Source organism: Salvelinus alpinus, chromosome 3, assembly GCF_045679555.1.
Source record: "Salvelinus alpinus chromosome 3, SLU_Salpinus.1, whole genome shotgun sequence".
Classification (NCBI taxonomy): domain Eukaryota; kingdom Metazoa; phylum Chordata; class Actinopteri; order Salmoniformes; family Salmonidae; genus Salvelinus; species Salvelinus alpinus.
Window position 1 is genome coordinate 39,734,257 of NC_092088.1, and position 21,082 is coordinate 39,755,338.

General features: G+C 43.2%; 2 protein-coding genes across 10 annotated transcripts in view; one reads left to right on the forward strand and one right to left on the reverse strand.

Moving 5' to 3' along the window:
- Positions 1-3,761, reverse strand: part of LOC139570696 (E3 ubiquitin-protein ligase MARCHF5-like) — a 63,112-nt gene extending 59,351 nt beyond the window's left edge. For 3 of the 4 annotated variants that reach the window (XM_071392819.1, XM_071392818.1, XM_071392817.1), the window contains exon 1: positions 3,382-3,761. In XM_071392819.1, coding sequence (XP_071248920.1) covers positions 3,382-3,425 — 44 coding nt within the window. In that variant the 5' untranslated portion in view covers positions 3,426-3,761. The remainder of the gene's footprint in view (positions 1-3,381) is intronic. The other variant, XM_071392820.1, reaches the window with a different exon arrangement.
- Positions 3,762-4,387: 626 nt separating this feature from the next.
- LOC139570694 (cytoplasmic polyadenylation element-binding protein 3) overlaps positions 4,388-21,082 on the forward strand; it is a 66,838-nt gene continuing 50,143 nt past the window's right edge. For 2 of the 6 annotated variants that reach the window (XM_071392804.1, XM_071392807.1), the window contains exons 1-3: positions 4,388-4,541; positions 6,295-7,145; positions 20,067-20,220. In XM_071392804.1, coding sequence (XP_071248905.1) covers positions 6,306-7,145; positions 20,067-20,220 — 994 coding nt within the window. In that variant the 5' untranslated portion in view covers positions 4,388-4,541; positions 6,295-6,305. Of the gene's footprint in view, positions 4,542-5,576; positions 6,080-6,294; positions 7,146-20,066; positions 20,221-21,082 lie in introns of those variants that run through there. The other 4 variants (XM_071392808.1, XM_071392810.1, XM_071392806.1 and 1 more) reach the window with 3 other exon arrangements.

Here is a 21,082-nt window from a genome sequence, read left to right on the forward strand (position 1 = left end):
ACTGAATTAATTTAAAATATTAAATGGGGGACTGTTACAGGGGACTGTAAATATTTTTTAGGCTGGATCATGTTGTTGTATGTTTTAATTATGTAATGTATTGATTGTTGCTGCCTTCTTGGCCAGGTCTCCCTTGAAAAAGACACTCAGTGTCTCAATGGGCTTTTCCTGGTTAAATAAAGGTTAAATAAATAAAATCACTCCAGAGAATGCGTTTCCACTTCTCCGGAGTTTAATGGCGGCGAGCTTTACACCACTCCAGCCGACGCTTGGCATTGCGCATGGTTATCTTAGGCTTATGTGCGGCTGCTCGACAATGGAAACACATTTTATGAAGCTCCCGACTAACAGTTCTTGTGCTGATGTTGCTTCCAGAACTCGGTAGTGTTGCAACAAAAGACAGACGATTTTTAAGCGTAACGCGATTCAGCACTCACGGTCCCGTTCTGTGAGCTTGTGTGGCTTACCACTTCGCAGCTGAGCCGTTGTTGCTCTTAGACGTTTCCACTTCACAATAACAGCACTTACAGTAGACTGGGGCAGCTCTAGCAGGGCAAAAATTTGACTAACTGACTTGTTGGAAAGGTGGCATCCTATGACGGTGCCTTGTTTAAATCACTGAGCTCTTCAGTAAGGCCATTCTACTGCCAATGTTTGTCTATAGCGATTGCATGGCTGTGTGCTCGATTTTATACTCCTGTCAGCAAGTGTGTGGCTGAAATAGCCTAATCCACTAATTTAACTATATATACAAAACTATCTAACTCAATTACTTCGTACCCCTGCACATCGACTCGGTACTGAGCCAGATACGAGGGTAGATATGAGGGAGAGCTTGGTTTGTTGTTTTGAAAGAATGAAAAAGTGTTCTATTGAAAAAAGATCAGTTACTTGCTACCTTCTTAAATTTGGATCCCACGACACGGTTTGCCTCAGTTGCTGGGACCACTATATCGTCCAGGGATCCTGCCAACCAAAAGTTAGAAGAGCTACTTAGCGTAGCAGCTAGCCTAGCTACTAACTAGCCATCAGCTAGCAAAATTTCCTTAACAGCTTGAACACAGCCTGTGACGTGGTTAGCCCTTGTGGCTGGGACCACGGATTTTCCCGAGCTTGTGGCTGTCTAAATCCCTGCTGTTTGTTGCTGTTTAAATCTGCCCTGCCTTGTCTGGAAATGTGTGGAGTACCAGCGTTAGCCTACATTGCCACCATGGCTCCAAAGCCAAAGGTGGGAGTCATGAAGAGGACAGTGTTTCTCATTTACAAGTGAAGGATCTTTTAAATGAACAAAAAGGGTTCTATAAGCAGTTGTTACAACAACAGCAAAATAGCTTCAAGAGCGTTGTCCAAATACTGATGAACTCAACTAACAAAATGGACGATCTGACCAGAGAGGTCCAGGACCGATTGCAATCAGCCGGTCGTCACTAGTTAACACAGCCACAAAGTCATAAACATTTCTACAATATATCTTAAAATCTGTTTTTAAACCTTAAACACACTACTAACCTTATGCCTAACTTAAATTAAGCCCAAAGAACACAATTTACTTTGTGGTTGTGTTATCTAGTGGAAACCTTGTCAGCCACGTCCGTAGCCATGAAGCGCTTTGAAAAGCTGGTAATGGCTCACAACACCATTATCCCAGAAACCCTAGACCCACTCCAATTTGCATACCGCCCAAACAGATCCACAGATAATACAATCTCTATTGCACTCTACACTGCCCTTTCCTACCTGGACAAAAGGAACACCTACGTGAGAATGCTATTCATTGACTACAGCTCAGTGTTCAACACCATAGTACCCTCAAAGCTCATCACTGAGCTAAGGATCCTGGGACTAAACACCTCCCTCTGCAACTGGATCCTGGACTTCCTGGGCCGCCCCCAGGTGGTGAGGGTAGGTATCAACACATCTGCCACGCTGGTCCTCAACACTGGAGCCCCTCAGGGGTGCGTGCTCAGTCCCCTCCTGCACTCCCTGTTCACCCACGACTGCATGGCCAGGCACGACTCCAACACCATCATTAAGTTTGCAGACGACACAACAGTGGTAGGCCTGATCACCTACAACGACGAGACAGCCTATAGGGAGGAGGTCAGAGACCTGGCCGGGTGGTGCAAGAACAACAACCTATCCCTCAACGTAACCAAGACTAAGGAGATGATTGTGGACTACAGGAAAAGGAGCACGTCCCCATTCTAATCGACAGGGCTGTAGTGGAGCAGGTTGAGAGCTTCAAATTCCTTGGTGTCCACATCACAAACAAACTAGAATGGTACAAACACACCAAGACAGTCGTGAAGAGGGCACAACAAAGCCTATTCCCCCTCTGGAAACTAAAAAGATCTGGCATCGGTCCTGAGATCCTCAAAAGGTTCTACAGCTGCAACATCAAGAGCATCCTGACTGGTTGCATCACTGCCTGGTACGGCAATTGCTCGGCCTCCGACCGCAAGGCACTACAGAGGGTAGTGCGTACGGCCCAGTACATCACTGGGGTTAAGCTGCCTGCCATCCAGGAAGGCCCTAAAAATTGTCAAAGACCCCAGCCATAGACTGTTCTCTCTACTACCGCATGGCAAGCGGTACTGGAGTGCCAAGTCTAGGACAAAAAGGCTTCTCAACAGTTTTTACCCCCAAGCCATAAGACTCCTGAACAGGTAATCAAATGGCTACCCGGATTTTGTGCATTGTGTGCCCACCCCCAACCCCTCTTTTACACTGCTGCTACTCTGTTTATCATAGTCACTTTAACCATATCTACATGTACATACTACCTCAATCAGCCCGTCTAACTGTGTCAGCCTCGCTACTGTTTTCACTGTTGTTACTATTTCTTTACTTACCTATTGTTCACCTAAACTTTTTTGCACTGTTGGTTAGTAAGTAAGCATTTCACTGTAAGGTCTACCTACACCTGTTGTATTCGGCGCACGTTGCAAATTCATTTTGATTTGAGCCAGGTCGGAAGTGCATCGCGTGACACACCCCCATTAGTTAACATATTGTAATGAAACAGGCAGGGAGCAGGTCTCGAACCCTCGACCTTCTAGCCCCAGGTCCGGCGCGCTATCGACTGTGCCGCAAAGGCATGCTCGTGCAGCAGAGTCGATTTCCGCGCTTATAAACCCAGGGTCGTTACAATATCTTGGTCCCACTGATCCTGCCCCATGGTAACGACAATGTCGCATGAACTTAGTATAGTTTGCATATATGACTAGCAACACTATAATACTTTAATACTCGCAAGGTAAGAATTAGTATAGTTATTAACCATGGCGCCCTTGCAGTCACCTGGTCCCCCCTGCTGTGAAGCGTTAGCAAGCTAGCTTCGCTAGTAGGTTAGGTAGCTACCTAACGTTAAACTCAACTCACCTGTCCAAATTTTGTTGCATTACCAATGCGATCTCTTCCGACATATAGCCAATAAATGTAAAACAACACTACAAACGTTTTGAGTGTTTAACGATGCAGGGTAGTTAGCTAGCTTGGCCTTGTTGAAAGCGGCGAGGCCTTCGAATAGTTTAGCTGGCTGGCTAGCTTGTTGGTTAGCCGAAATAAAGTAACTTCAACTATAAGCCAATTCCTCTGCGGTCATTATAAATAATGCATTACTACTCGACGCTTCGCCTGCGGTTTCACGTTAATAGTTTGCTAAAAACAAGTAATACTTTGTTTATCATTAATGCATCGCTGTGACAACTTGACTCCATTGACTGCTTGTCTCTGAGGTGATGCGCTATGCGTCACCAACAATAACAAGCCCGTCAGAGGCTGCGAAATCATACATTTACAAGATGCCTGGGATATGTAGTCCGACCACATTTTCCTCCTTCATGTGGCCAAAGAATTATCAAATTAATGCTCTAACTTGTATAACGGACCTAAGAGGCACTACGACTACTTGGGCAGACTAGCATCATGAAGATACACATATGGCTACAGAATACTTCATATTGCGGTAGGCTGCATATATTATACATAGCTGTCAGTAGCGTTTCGCATTTATTTATTAACATTTTCTCTGTTAAATTGACTGCAAAATGTTGCAACAAGGGCTTTGCAGTCATGTAAGATATTGGGCAAGTGTCGTCTGGGTACAATTTTTCATAATTACATGGGTCTGGTTTGGTGAAGAAAAGCATCCTTGTCTAATGATGATCCAATCAGACTATATATTGTTGCAGAAAAATTTACATTTTGAAACCCAACCATTAATTGTCATTAAATAGATGTCCTCGTAAAATACTAGACTACTTTTATGCAAAAAAAAATGCATAGGTCTACATTTAAAATAAAAGCTTACCAAAACGATTGTTTTATTTTCGACCAAACTTTGCATTCTGGAGGAGTACACTAAAACTATGAAACTACATTTCCCTGAAGCCTCTGCATCATCCATGCGCTTCAGTCAATCAGCTGTTGAAGCAACTACTGACTACCTCCGCGCAAGGGTAGCTCATTTGTCATATCTAAACCCAGACGAGGCAAACAGAAATAGCCATATTTACAGTCCCAAAAGGTGAACGATTAAGGTAAATTTAATGTCATGTGAAACAGAAAACTGACACGGGTGTGCATGCGGTTGTTGCTTTGTTTGTTTGGTGGTATCTGTACAGTTGTAGATTAGGGGCTGTTGGATACGAATGTATTAATAGCCCGCTTGTGAATGTATTGAATATCTTGTATAACCAACGCGTAGGAAAAATATGACTTTTAGATTGTCAAAAATTGTGTATTGTTTTTCTTTAAGGCTGGTAAACTGCACCTTTATTGATTAGGCTACTTGATGACCTTGAATTGGCAACGTATATGCGTCGAGGAGAAAACAAGGACTAACTGGGTGTCCAGAATGCTGTGCAATATTTTGCATATATTTTGCTGCGATAAGTCTACCGCACACCTCTTAGAAATATTCAGGAAGTCTGAGAATTAAAATAATGTGCTCAACCTAAATTTGACACAGCCTACTGCGTGTGTGAGTCGTTTTAGCCTATTCCCGAATACCTTCTAAATACCACCATATGTGGCTTTATTATAGGCCACAGTTATCTCTAATGATTCATAATTGAAATGGGCAAAACCATGCAGTCTCATAGCTCTCATTCAAGTGTGACTGTGCACGGCAGTCAGAATGGTTTTGATATGAGTAAATTGATACTGTTCTCACATGATCAGCGAAAGGCCTAATTATGTTTATAATAATGCTAACGGGAACGGGACGCCCAGAATAAACGTATAGTGTATGATAGACTATACAATATTAGGAAAACCAAATGTAATATAGCAGGCTATACGTTATAAATATATTTGTTTTATCAATGCAGACGGAACATAAATGCAGACATGCATGAAAGAAGAGGCGAAATACATAGCCAAGGGTATTCTCTCGAAACCTCAAGAGAATCTGGCATAGTATGAAAAGGGTCTTAGGCTTTTCCAAACGTAGATATGCAGATAGGCGTGGCCTCTGTTATAGCACTCATTTGCACCCTACTCAGAAAATGAGCATATAAAAAGGAGACAGGCAAATTGACCAAGTTTAATGCAATAATTGAATCTGCCGCTAATCGTAATCTTTATAACATTCATGTTTTCAGGGTGAAGCTATTAGCCTACCTATGTAGCAAGCCGATCTGTCAAGTCACCTAAAATGAAGAACATGTCCAGCCTACTAGGCTGATGTCATACAAAAATAGTCGCCTATAAGTGCGTCATATCTATAGCTACTGCAGCAATCATTGACGCAGAAACTTAAGGAAAAGTACCTTGCTCATTCCATACGAAATAGCTATCTCTATCCATTTTTCTAAGAAGTGGGTTGGTCAAGGTGGCGTGTCTCTTTAACCTTTTTTGAAGGACGCAGCAGCTGTATTTATTGACGTATGCAAATTATTCAGGGGTGGTTCTCGTGAGAAAAAAACAGGAACAAGAATCAGTTTCACATTGTAGTTCGGAGTTGCTGGGTGAAGGAAAGGAAAACGATACGTGGCGAATATTGGTGAATGTCGGTGTCCTCCACGTGTATTTCCCGCATAGCCTACATCTGAGTGGAGCGCTGGCGTCCGAAAGGGTGAAACCATTGAATCTCTTGCTTTAGTGCACTTTCTTGTGTCACATCGGTAGTCTTCGATTTTGTTTGCTGAATTGTTGATCACGAATTCGCATTGCAATTGGCTTGCAGCAGAGAAAGAATACACTCTGAGTTCTCTAACATATCATAACAACCCTGCGAGCCTAGTCTATGACATTCTCAATAATAACTCGTCTCTGTTTTCCCCGTTTCAGCTCAGCAAACCATGCAGGATGATTTACTGATGGACAAAAACAAAGCCCAACCTCATCAGCAGCAAGATCCAACCGTAGAACCTCCCTCCACTCCGACCCCCTCGGAACCCCCTACATCAGAGGAGAGCCCATCGAGTGTAAGCAACCAAGCATCTTCAGCTCTCAACAAAGAGAAAGTGCTGATGGAGTCTCCGATCCTGCCGGGTTTAAATTTTCATCAGCCGCAGGAAACCGGTGGCACCCTGTCCCCCTCATTTGGTAGCACTTGGTCCACTGGAACCACAAACACCGTGGACGACAATTTTTTTCAAGGAATACCTTCGGTGAATGGAACAATGCTTTTCCAGAACTTCCCCCATCACGTCAATCCGGTATTTGGAGGCAATTTCTCACCTCAGCTTGGCTTGGCACAGTCTCAGCAGCAAGCCCAGCAACAGCAGCAGCAGCCACCGCCGCAGCAACGGAGATCCCCTGTTAGCCCCAACCAAGGTCCTTTTCCACAGAGAAACACATACAGTCACCAGTCTGTCATGAATAGCAAGGCTTCTTCACCTGCCTCATCTTCGGGTTGGAATAATCACCAAAATGCCGCTTGGAGCACAGCCTCCAATCCTTGGAGCGGTCTCCAGGCAGGCAGGGACCCGCGGAGAGCTGTGGGAGTCGGGGTTGGTGTGGGGGTCGGTGTAGGGGTGCCGTCTTCCATGAACCCCATCTCCCCGATGAAAAAGCCATATTCCAGCAATGTTATAGCACCCCCAAAATTCCCGAGAGCTGGTCCCCTCACCCCGAAATCTTGGATGGAGGACAACGCCTTTAGGACGGACAACAGCAACAATATGTTGCCTTTTCAGGTATGTTTGGATGTATAATAAGTAGCCTAACCTTTTTAATCCAATTTGAAACATTTTCATAATAAACATGTCAATTCATGTCAATTAAGCGCAAGTGTGTTAGAAGATGATTATGGTAATGTCTTCATGTCCACATCATGAGAGAGAGAGAGCATCTTACACTGCAGAAGTAGCCTATAGCCATATGTATAGTCTACTCATAGGTTGCATTTAACCACTCCCAGAGTGAGCTGGCATAATATGCAAGAAATGTAACCATTTGTTGCAATAACCATAGCTATAGACTGAGTTCTCCATCGCTGTCAACAAACTAGGTCTATAGCCTACGGTTTCAAGCATTCTACCAAATAATATTAACGGGCTGTGATGAATATTAGGTTATGTTGAATATTCTTCATGTAAATGGTTGAAGAAAAAGAGAGGAAATACTTTGATTTTAGTCTCCTGCAACCCACACGGGCACCTGTTCAGATCTTTAAAACAGCGTAACTCTTAATTAGGACAATGTTTAAGAAGTGTCACCATGGATTGTTGAGTAGGCCTATGTGATTAAGCAATTATGAAGTCATAATATTGATTATGCTATTATGACCTAGTAAGGTTGTGATGCAGGCTATGCATCATTTCTTATTTTCCATTGGTGGACTGACTACATTGAAAAACGGCTCTGGAGGTCACATCCTACACTATCCTTGTGAAAATCGTTGCAATTATTGAGGAAAATGAATGTACGTATTTTGTAATGGCTCTTAAAGGGCACACTGCTCGTATGTGATTGGCTATTTTTAGTCCAGTGTGTGGTGGGTCTTCGACACACTGCTGAGCTGCGTGCTGCTGTCACATGATGATGGAGTACTTTGTAACCAAATTATTATGAAAGTATCCGCTTCGCTATACATTATTAGTCATAATTATGTCGTAACAAAGTGACATTTGAAACGTTGTTGCAACTCTCCTATATCAGTTCACCCTCTCCTGTTTTACTGGTTTGTAAATTAATTATGTTCCGTGTAAATTCTTTACTTTGATGTCACTATAGCCTAATGTGTCGTAGACACTATCACATGACTTCAATCATAATATTTGGACAAGTAGTTCATTTTTTCCAGTCCTTGTTATTTTTGAAAGCCTATAGACAGAACTGAAAGAATTGCAATAGGCTTCAGTCGCTTGACAACCAAGTAATGAACCGTGTCTGTTCAGTAAATTGTGACTCTATAGAATATTACATTTTTTATAGAATAATAAATGCCAGCAGCATACCACCCTGCATACCACTGCTGGCTTGCTTCTGAAGCTAAGCAGAGTTGGTCCTGGTCAGTCCCTGGATGGGAGACCAGATGCTGCTCGAAGTGGTGTTGGAGGGCCAGTTGGAGGCACTCTTTCCTCTGGTCTAAAAAATATCCCAATTCCCCAGGGCAGTGAATGGGGACACTGCCCTGTGTAGGGTGCCGTCTTTCGGATGGGAAGTTAAACGCTAGTCCTAACTCTCTGAGGTCATTAAAGATCCCATGGCACTTATCGTAAAAGTAGGTGTGTTAACCCCGGTGTCCTGGCTAAATTCCCAATCTGGCCCTCAAACCATCATGGTCACCTAATAATCCCCATTTTACAATTGGCTCATTCATCCCCCTCCTCTCCCCTGTAACTATTCCCCAGGTCGTTGCTGTAAATGAGAACATGTTCTCAGTCAACTTACCTGGTAAAATAACAGAAAAATAAAAAATAATTGTAGGCAACCTATGTAAAAAAAAAAATAATAATTGTAGGGTATTTTAGCTGGGCCAAAGCTGAAAGGGTAAGGTGCCTTTTTGTGGCATTAACTGAATTATTTCAAGCAAGTATTTTACTACAGATTGTAAGTCTCACATTTTCCATGCCTAGTTTGCTAGCACTGCGGTGGAGATAACCTAGGAGTCATGTGTGCTGTTAGTCAGTGATCGGTGCTGTCTCGGCGCAGCCTTATCAGATGTCTACAGCTACCTCAGACACAAGTCAATTAAATGCTATTCCATCTTCCCATTCTTTTTAGGCTATCACTTGGGCCCGATATATCTCCTTGTTCAAAAGATATAGGCCTTGTAGTACTTTACACCTATACCATTTTTGTAACTGCATATTGTGACTGATGGTTTTTTGAGTGGGGACTTACGTTAGCACAAGACTTAGAATGAAAACCTACAAGCAACGCAACATTGCTGTCACTGCTAACAATGCAGACTTCATTTCTTTTAAACTCATTGCAGCACAGTTTTCCCATATAGTACTTTGTGTTCTGCGAAGCCCCTTTGTCTCCAACACCCTGAACAGATAGTGACTCAAGCATTGCAACTACTCAATGTCCAAAATAGGACTCAGACAGCCAGTTATTGGAAAGTATTTTTCAGTGAAAACATGTGAAGTTGTGACAGCCTAGGGCCTAGGCCCTCTCATTTACAGATTCAGTGTCAGAAGAATATTCACAATTACTAGCAGATGCGATCACACAATGGAGTCTTCTCTCATTACTAGTTTGTTCTCAAATATTGTGTCGGATATAGTAAATGTGTATTGTACAGGCTGCTTTGAACATCCTCCAACCTCAGAAATAGGTGAATCTACTCACTGAGTTAATTTACTCACTAAATAGTTAACCAAATAGCTACCCCGGACTATCTGCATTGACCCTCTTTGCACCAACTCTTCTGACTCATCTTATACGCTGCTGCTACTGTTTTATTATTTATCGTGTCGCCTAGTCACTTTATCCCTACTTGTACAGTTGAAGTCGGAAGTTTACATGCACTTAGGTTGGAGTCATTAACTCGTTTTTCCACCACTCCACAAATTTCTTGTTAACAAGCTATAGTTTTGGCAAGGCGGTTAAGACATCTACTTTGTGCAGGACACAAGTTATTTTTCCACCAATTGTTTACAGACAGATTATTTCACTTATAATTTGCTGTATCACAATTCCAGTGGGTCAGAAGTTTACATATACTAATTGGCTGTGCCTTTAAACAGCTTGGAAAATTCCAGAAAATGATGTCATGGCTTTAGAAGCTTCTGATTGGCTAATTGACATCATTTGAGTCAATTGGAGTTGTACCTGTGCATGTATTTCAAGGCCTACCTTCAAACTCAGTGCCTCTTTGCTTGACATCATGGGAAAATCAAACGAAATCAGCCAAGACCTCAGAAACAAAATTGTAGACCTCCACAAATCTGGTTCATCCTTGGGAGCAATTTCCAAACGCTTGAAGGTATCACATTTATTTATATAGCCCTTCTTACATCAGCTGATATCTCAAAGTGCTGTACAGAAACCCAGCCTAAAACCGCAAACAGCAAGCAATGCAGGTGTAGAAGCACGGTGGCTAGGAAAAACTCCCTAGAAAGGCCAAAACCTAGGAAGAAACCTAGAGAGGAACCAGGCTATGAGGGGTGGGCCAGTCCTCTTCTGGCTGTGCCGGGTGGAGAATATAACAGAACATGGCCAAAATGTTCAAATGTTCATAAATTACCAGCATGGTCAAATAATAATAATCACAGTAGTTGTCGAGGGTGCAGCAAGTCAGCACCTCAGGAGTAAATGTCAGTTGGCTTTTCATAGCCGGTCATTAAGAGTATCTCTACCGCTCCTGCAGTCTCTAGAGAGTTGAAAACAGCAGACCTGCTTCCAAATGGACAATGACCCCAAGCATACTTCCACAGTTGTGGCAAAATGGCTTAAGGACAACAAAGTCAAGGTATTGGAGTTGCCATCACAAAGCCCTGACCTCAATCCTATGGAAAATGTGTGGACAGAACTGAAAAAGCGTGTGCGAGCAAGGAGGCCTACAAACCTGACTCAGTTACACCAGCTCTGTCAGCAGGAATGGGCCAAAATTCACCCAAATTACTGTGGAAAGCTTGTGGAAGGCTACCCAAAACGTTTGACCCAAGTTAAACAATTTAAAGGCAATGCTACCGAATACTAATTGAGTGTATGTAAACGTCTGACCCACTGGGAAGGTGATGAAAGAAATAAAAGCTGAAATTAATAATTCTCTCTACTATTATTCTGACATTTCACAGTCTTAAAATAAAGTGGTGATCCTAACTGACCTAAAACAGGGAATTTTTACTAGGATTAAATGTCAGGAATTGTGAAAAACTGAGTTTAAATGTGTTTGGCGAAGACGTATGGCAACTTCTGACTTCAACTGTACATATTTACCTCGATTATCTCATACCCCTGCACATCGACTCATTACTGGTAGCCCGTGTATATAGCCAAGTTATTGTTACTCGTTGTGTATTTATTACTCGTTTATTTCTTAGATATTTTTCTTTGCGTTGTTGGGAAGGGGCCGTAAGCAAGCGTTTCACTGTTAGTCCACACCTGTTGTTTACAAAGCATGTGATGAATATTTTGTATTTTATTTGATGCTGTGTGCCAGATCAAGTCCACCTGCTATTCTTAATCTCTTTCCCATATACAGTATGTGACATGAATGCAGGGTGAGTCCAGGTTGTGCTGGCATGTGCTCATACCCAACTGTTGTTGGCTGCTGGATAAAAGGTCAGGAATGTGTGGAATTCAACTTAACATGTCCATGTTAAGTTAAAAAACAAAGTCACATGAGCATCTCAGAAGACACCTTCGTTTGAAATGAGTCGACTTGACATTGGGTTCTGAGTTAACCTATGGAATTGTTTTAAGATTGTCATACCATGGATCATTTATCTATTTTGAATTTTAGGACCCCTTAGGTATAAAAATAAAAGGTTGATAAAATATAGAATTTGGCCTTTTACTACTATAGCCCATAGAAACGCATTGAATAACAAATTCATAAATATAAAAAAAGACAGTCGTGAAAGTATCCCCTTTCTATAGTGGGGTCATATTCGTTTGTAGCTTAAACGGTTTGGAGGTAGACAGAAGTTGGCATATCAGCGTTATCGACTTCAGACGAGTCCCGTGACACTTTTGGGGATCGTAGAGAAAAACGGAGAACAACATCGTGCTCACGAGTCTCCCCTTTCCAGAAAGTGGTCATAGTTTTGTAGGCCAAACCGTTCAGACACTACAGACGTTTTCGTGAGAAGAATGATTTTCGGGATGTCTCATAGTCTGACACACCGCTGTAGCTCAGCCACCTTCCACCGCAGATGCGGAAGGCTGACATAGGCGGATGCGGTGGATTACGTCAATATCTCTAGCTTAAACTGAAGGATTTTGATTGGGATTTTTGTATTATGTTACATAAATTGACGCAGGGGTGCTTCAATTGACTCTTCGATCTCTCGAAGACTCTTAGATCTCTCTGTGCACTGTACGGACAAACCAGATCCTTTTTGGACAGTGTTTCAAAGACAGAGCCTCAGTCCCTCAGTCTGAATCTAACAGTTGATGACAAAAATCAATGTCTGTCTCACAAACCTGTTAAAGGCCCAATGATGCTGTTTTATATCAATATAAAAGAATGTCTCGGCATACATGTAATTACCTTACTGTAGATTTTCCGCAACTCCCGCTCATGCAAACCTGCTGATTAGAAGGTCCTGTGTAGATTGAATTTTCAACCAGCAACTATCAGGAAATCACACACATTTAAAAAATTTTTTTTTACAGTGTTAGTTTCATCAGCAGTTGTACAATACTATATAAAACACAGGAAAAACAGAATTTTGGACTGCAGTGGGCATTTAACACTTAGGCCTAGCTCACCTAGTTGAGTATGGTCACCTTTTTGTAAAAAAAATAAAAACTGCAATATTATATGCCTTGCAGAGACTATGCTGGCTGACTCTATGTACATAGGACTCAGTGGTTTCTCCATGCAGCAGCTCAATTGGACGAAGGTGGCCTCGGGCAAGTCCGGAGGGGTGTGTCTTCATAGACAACAACTGGTGTGCTGCTTCCAGTGTGAAAGTAATGTTGAGCTTTTGCTCACCTGATATAGAATACCTCATGGTAAGCTGCAGACATGTATCTACCAAGAGAGTTCTCATCCTTAATCATCACGGCTGTATACACATCGGCACATCACAAGGAAATATTTTTCCTTGTGAAACAAACAAGAAATAAGACAAAAAAGAAAAAGCCATCATGGTCATACCGTCTTATAGCCAGAAACTCATACAAGATATTCCAGTGACGAAAACCATTCAACGCTGGTCCCACCACTCGGAAGCCACGCTTCAAGATTGTTTTGATCACGCGGACTGGAATATGTTCCGAGCCTCAGAGAACAACATCGGCCTATACGCTGACTCGGTGAGTGCGTTTTATAAAGAAGTGCATTGGAGATGTTGTACCCACTGTGACTATTAAAACCTACCCTAACCAGAAACCGTGGATGGATGATGGCAATCGCAAAAAACAGGGTGCGATCCACCGCATTTAACCATGGAAAGAGGTCTGGGAATATGACTTAATATAAACAGTGTAGTTATTCTCTCCGCAAGGCAATCAAACAAGTGAAATGTCAGTACAGGGACCAGGTGGAGTCTCAATTCAACGACTCAGACACAAGACATATGTGGCAGGGTCTACAGACAATCACACACTACAAAAAGAAAACCAGCCACGTCACGGACACCGATGTCACGTTTCCAGCCAAACGAAACACCTTTTTTGCCTGCTTGGAGGATAATACAGTCCCACCGTCGCGGCCCGCTAACAAGGACTGCGTCCCCCCCCCCCCTCTCCTTTTCCGTGGCTGATGTGAGTAAAACATTTAAGCGTGTTAACCCTCGCTAGGCTGCTGGCCCAGACGGCATCCCTAGCCGTGTCCTCAGAGCATGTGCAGATCAGCTGGCTGGTGTGTTTACGAACATATTCAATCGCTCCCTATCCCAGTCTGTTGTCCCCACATGCTTCAAGATGGCTACTGTTGTTTCTGTACCCAAGAAGGTGGCCACTTTCATAAACTAGTCACTTTATACAATGTCACTTTAAATAATGCCACCTTAGTAATGTTTACATATCTTACGTTGTTCATATCACGTGTATATACTGTATTTATACTAGAATCGCTCCTCCATATACTTGCATGTACATATTCTCATTCACCCCTTTAGATTTGGGTGTATTAGGTAGTTGTTGGGGATTGTTAGTGCAGTAATATCTAACAAGTAATCTATCGGAACTAGAAGCACAACCATTTCACTACATTCGCATTAACATCTGCTAACCATGTGTATGTGACAAATAAAATTTGATTTGTAAATAGAGGCTTTTTTTTCAGGCGTTCTATAAGTACTCCCCCTTGTTCTGCCAGCAACTTGCGCGTTTTCAAACACAGAAATGGCTCTATAGGTCTAGGCGCTAAATGAGAGACTGAAACTTCTATAACCAACCTATAAAGAAATATGTTGTAATGATCAAAAGTCGTATCCTCCTTTCTTTCCTTCAACATTTTGAAAGTCTTATTGGTAGTATTTACAAATGCAAAGACCACACTTAAAATGATTGTAAAATGCGTGTATTTATTTCTTAAGAATTCAAAAGCCTATTCGGTGTACTATTTATTATTGTTGTCTACAGTGTAGTGTATGTTACTCCCCCTCACTCTGCAATAGTCTGTTGATGTTGCTGCTCAAGGAACCTAATTTCTCAAGCTCACATTTTAATTTTTCCTCTCAGTTTCTCAGTCTCCGTCTCTCTCTATCGCCTTCTCTATGAACGTCAACTGCATCTCATTTAGCTGGTCTTGTCCCGATGCACCCTGCTCTGGCTCTGCGTTGTGGCTGTAAACGATTTGTCCGGGCAGCTCGAGTCAGTGTCTAAATGAGATAACAAACATTGAAATTATAACAAGTAGCCTTAATAGGAGAGTGGGCAGCTTGTTGCATGCAGACAGTGGTCACAAGAAATAGAAAGACCTAACGAGGGCAAAGACAACAGTGGTGCCTTGAAATATCCCGCACATATGGCCTACACCTGGCAGTTAGATAATGATAAATTAATGGTTTTAGTTTGTACTGTTGCTATTGATCTCCACTACTCGGCTGCTGTTAGTGGATGTGGATCTTGAGCTTTTTTTTATCATCTTCTGCTGGGTGATGCCGTGCTGTCCGCACCATCCATTCCCATGAAGGCAGGGGAATCTGTGCCAAATATATAAGCTATGTTGCTGTAAGGCAATATTTTAGGAGCAGGACCTCCTCCCGTAGGTGGGTTTTTCAGGGCACCTGCGCCTTTTCTTGCTCTTGTCATGAGATCTTTCCCTTTCTTTCGCACCTTCTCTACTGATATGCAGCCAAACTCCCCATTCTCATCATTTACTTTATTATACTGAACAAAAATATAACCGCAACATGTCAAGTGTTGGTCCCATGTTTCATAAGCTGAAATTAAAGATCCCAGACATTTTCCATATGCACAAAAAGCTTATTTCTCTCAAATTTTGTGCAGAAATTTAATTACATCCCTGTTAGTGAGCATTTCTCCTTTTCCAAGATAATCCAGCCACCTGACAGGTGTGGTATATATCGAAGCTGATTAAACGGCATGATCATTACACAGGTGCACCTTGTGCTGGGGGACAATAAAAGGCCACTCTTAAATGTGCAGTTTTGTCACAACACAATGCCACAGATGTCTCAAGTTGAGGGAGCGTGCAATTGGCATGCTGACTTCAGGAATGTCCACCAGAACTGTTGCCAGAGATTGAATGTTAGTTTCTCTACCATAAGCCACCTCCATCATTTTAGAGAATTTGGCAGCTGGCCTCACAACCGCACACCACGTGTAATCACTCAAGCCCAGGACCTCCACATCCGGTTTCTTCACCTGTGGAATGGTGTGAGCCCACCACCTGGACAACTGATGAAACTGGGTTTGCACAACAGAAGAATACCTGAACAAACTGTCAGAAACGTCTCAGGGAAGCTCCTCTGCGTGATCGTCGTCCTCACCAGGGTCTTGACCTGACTGCAGTTCTGTGTCGTAACCGACTTCAGTGGACAAATGCTCACCTTCGATGGTCACTGGCACAATGGAGTAGTGTGCTCTTCACAGATGAATCCCGGGCAGATGGCAGACAGGGTGTTATGTGGGCGAGCGGTTCGCTGATGTGAACAGAGTTCCCCATGGTGGGGTTATGGTATAGGCAGGCATAAGCTACGGACAACGAACACTATTGCATTTTACCAATGGCAATTTGTGTGCACAGATACCGTGGCGAGATCCTGAGGCCCATTGCCCTGCCATTCATCCGCCACCATCCCCTCATGTTTCAGCATGATAATGCACAGCCCCATGTCACAAGGATCTGTACACAATTCCTGGACGCTGAAAATGACCTAGTTCCTCCATGGCCTGCATACTCACCAGACATGTCACCCATTGATTATGTTTGGGATGCTCTGGATCGACGTGTTCCAGTTCCCGCCAATATCCAGCATCTCCGCACAGACGTTGAAGAGGAGCAGGACAACAATCCACAGGCAACAATCAAAAGCCTGAAAGAGATGTCACGATGCATGAGGCAAATGGTGGTTACACCAGATACTGACTGGTTTTCTGATCCATACCTTTTTTTTAAGGTATCTGTGACCAACAGATGCATATCTGTATTCCAGTCATGTGAAATCCATATTAGGGACTAATTTAATTTATTTCAATCGATTGATTTCCTTATATGAACTGAAATAATTGCGATTTATAATTTGGTTCAATGTAGTTAAAAAGCTTCCAGATTCAATTTCTTTCTTCTGTTTGTTGCAGTGCTATTGAACTTAACTGTCAATCTCTCGATGTTTGCTATACAGCTCTATGGTTTTCCTTATTTCTGAATCTGAAAATGTGACAAATATGCTAGCTATCTCGTTATTTACTTTTGGAAACTGTAACCAGAAACGAGCACGGCCGAGCAGCCGTCACTTACGCCGGACTTGGCTACGACTAGTGTTATTTTCGGTTGGTGCGACAGGACGTTGCCAGGCCCGAGCTAGCATTTAAGACCACTTTTTTTTTTTTCTTCGTCCAACTGGTGCGGAGATGTGGAGACAATTTTAAGAATAGGGAGCAATGTTAACATGGTCTGTATCCCACATGCTGGTGTATTAACACAATCAAAGCAGTGGTGGAGTAGTCTGATAGATGCAGTATATAACGGGTATCTCCTCAGAGTCCTATTCATTAGGGCAGAACGTTACAAAACGTTTTGCGATGGAAAATGAAAACAAGCGTTTCTTATAGGACCAGTTCAGGTAGTGCCTCCCTGTTATCTTCAATTTTGTGTCTAATGAACACAGCCCAGGTATTTGAGCCACTGACTGTGAATGATGCCCTTCACTCTCTTTGTTCAGGTTCAGGAGAGTGCATGGTGGTGGAAAAAGAGGGGAGGGGAATGAAAAACTCAGCATTTTAAGTGTTTACCGTTTGTACCAAGTGGGCAGATTTTTATCTGCCCGCGGCAGTGCTGTGGATCCAGAGAGGGGGGAATAACACTTTTGAATGCACGACAATAGCACTGGTGGCAAACAATGTGGCCCCGAGGCTAGGGCAGTGGACTCACAGGACACAGCTGCCAAGGGCTCGGCTTAACCCGAATTCACCAGGCACACTCTGTCACTTGCCTACACCCTCTTAAGCTCATTCACTTATTCGCTGACTTACTCGCCTACAATAAAAAATATTTTATGATACAATCTACTAGAATGTGTCTGCTTCTCAGGTCACTAGTATCAACACAGGCTCCATATTGGATCAGTCTCTCCCTCAATGAACCAGGAAGTGTGCCAAAATAATCTCACTGAATCAACTCTGTAGTCTGGGCCCAAATATATACCAACTGGCCCTACACTTTATAGGCTGAACTTCATGCAGAACAAATCGCCCAATGCCCTACCCTCCTCCCTCTCGCTGTGAACGTTGATGATTCAGATCAGATGAATGTAGGCTATTGAGTAGAATATGATTGATTCCACTCCCCAATTGGTATTTTATTTAGAAACGAGTTCCAGGCAGCCCAGCAGGTGAATGTGTTCAAAAGGTGGGTTCAGCGGGTGGCGACGTAGCAGGTCAGCTGGCCAGAAGGACTGCCACACACACACACACAGAGGGGGTGCTTAATCTTTGGCTGAAGGTCAGGCAGGTTTGGTGATAAGCTTCAATGTATTTCAGGCGCGTTCTTCCCTACCATATTCTTATTTGTCCCCGTACGTACACTGTGGCCAGTTTATTAGGTACACCCGCCTAGTACCGGGCCGGACCCCCCTTTGCCTCCAGAACAGCCTGAATTATCCGGGTCATGGAACCGTTGCTCAATTTATATATAGGGACATAACGTGTTGCAGGAAAACATTCCCCACACCATTACACCACTGCTAACAGCCTGTACCGTTGACACCAGGCAGGATGGGGCCATGGACATATGCTTTTACGCCAAATCCTGACTGCCATTAGAATGACACAACGGGAACTGGGATTCGTTAGACCAGGCAATGTTTTTCCACTCCTTGATTGTCCAGTATTTGTGATCTGGTGCCCACTGCAGCCGCTTCTTCTTCCTTTTAGCTTATATGAGTGGACCCAGTGTGGTCGTCAGCTGCAATAACCCATCTGTGACAAGGACCGATGAGTTGTGCTTTCCGAGATGCCGTATTGCACACCGCTGTTGTAGTGTGCTGATCTTTTCCTGTTTGTGGCCCGCCCGTTAGCTTGCACGCTTCTTGCCGTTCTCCTTCGACCTCCCATCAATGAGCTGTTTTTGCCCACAAGACTGCTGATGACTGGATGTGTTTTGTTTGTCACGCCACTCTCTGTAAACATTGGACTCTGTCGCACGTGAAAAGCCCAGGAGGCCGGACGTTTCTGTGATACTGGATGGAACCAGCGCGCTTGGCACCGATGATCATACCACGCTCAAAGTCACTTAAGTCACTCTTTTAGCCAATTCTAACATTCATTTGATAGGCATCAAGGCATTCAGCAACTTGTCCGCCTGCTTTGTATAGCAAGCCTCGGCCACGTGACTCACTCTGTAGGAGTGAACCATTTTTGTTAGTCGGGGTGGCGTACCTAATAAACTGGCTAGAGTGTATGTCACAGGTGATATGTTCAGAAGTGTAAACTTGATGATTTTGAAGGACTGGGCTATTATGTGACACTAGCCCAGGGATGGTCATACACACCATATGGAAACATCTTGAGTGTTTGAGGAAAGAACACTCTCTCAAAGCACGCCATACTTGGCACTATCTACCCTTGATTGGAATGTGTGTCCCTACTGTTGAAATCCTTCGCTTTTTACTTGCCAAGTGACATACATTTATCATTTCATCGTTACAACTATATGTGCAGTGTGCGTACACCTTTTCCGATCAGACCAACCGAAATGTGCACACTGTGCAGTCCCAGCTGCCAAAGTCAAATACTCACTCTCTCTCAGTTTCTGTTGGCTAATGTATGATCTTGACTTTCTGATATTTGCTGAGATTACAAGATCAGCTGGTCTTGGCCTGCTTTGATGCTCCAACAATACCAGGGCGGTGTGTTGCTACGTGAAAACATCTGGCTTCGACTCCATACCGTTCTGCCCTTTAAACAAAGGGAACCAACCAGAATTTGAACAGCGACGCAAATTGCAAACACATGCAAGTTTCCCATAGTTTCTGCTGTGTGATGTTAGGTAGTATGGTCTATGAACGTCTTCTTTGATTTGGGCACGAGAGTTGTAAGAGGCCCTCATTCAGTTGAAACCCTGCTCTCACCTTATCGGGGGGTCACTGCTCAACTTTCAACAAATGGATGTGTTTATGTTTTGTGCGTCTGTGTGGATGATGACTTGTGAGAGAATAAGGAAAACTCATCAAGCTATGACCCAGCTATTATCTCAAGCTAGTCTTAAGCAAGATGGTGTCGAGTAGTGGTGTTGTTGTGTTCTACTTTGATAACCAGCTGAGATGAGATGACTAACCTCTGACCCCTCTCTTCTCTTGCAGGACCGGAATCGGCCCTTTGATGCATTTAGCTTGCACTCTTTGGAGAATTCCTTAATGGATATGATAAGGACTGACCATGACAAAGGTAAACCACACCCAGCTGGTGGCCCACCAATGACTATCGCTGATATTATATGGAGGAATCATTTTGCAGGTTAGGAGTATTCATACATCCACGCTTATCAGTTTTTTGTGTGGCTTCATGGCTTCATATTTGCGCTATTTGCCTTCTCTACCACCATTACAATCTAGTCGAGTTATTTTTGCAGTCATAAATTGAATACGGTCAATGAACCCCTGGCCTTACCTGCAAAATCTTACACATTGTTCTTGTAATCTGTGTGTAGTGTCCGCTTTTTTTTTTCGATCTTCCTTACGAGCTGCTTCTCAGCGTTGTCTTCTGACTTTAATCAAGTACTCGGGGTGACATTTCTGCTTCTTTTTCCCGGGTAAATATTGCGGTCACATGTAAATATGAATGTTGACAAGATGGCGTGCTGCCGTGTTTTGTGGCTATCTGATGTTGTTTTGAGTGACAGCGTGCGATTCGATTGCTCACATGTATGTGCGCGGGGTCCTTTGTGTGCCTCTTCGTAGGCGTGTGCCCATATTGCAACCATATTCTTTGACGGACTTTTATGGCACAGTGAAGGTTAATGTGGCCAGATTTTTGTGCCTCTGTTTTTTTTTTGTTAGTGGGGGGGGGGGATACAAGAGAATGTGAAATTGGTATGAAACCGATCTAAAGTTACCCCTTTATAGGTTACGCCCCTGCTGCGGGATGACAAAAACATTGATTCAAAACTCGATGGGGCCATACTTACAAACTCTTGCTTAAATCTAAACTTAAAGTTTTTCTTGAAAGAAATGCAACATTTTAGCATTTCCCATAGGCTTTGAAAAAGCACCTGCCGAGTACCAGTCTCGTCAAGTGCTGCTGGTAAGCTTTTTTGACTTAGGATGCCACCTGGCAACGATTACAAATTACGGTACATTACTGCTATTCAACAAGCCTC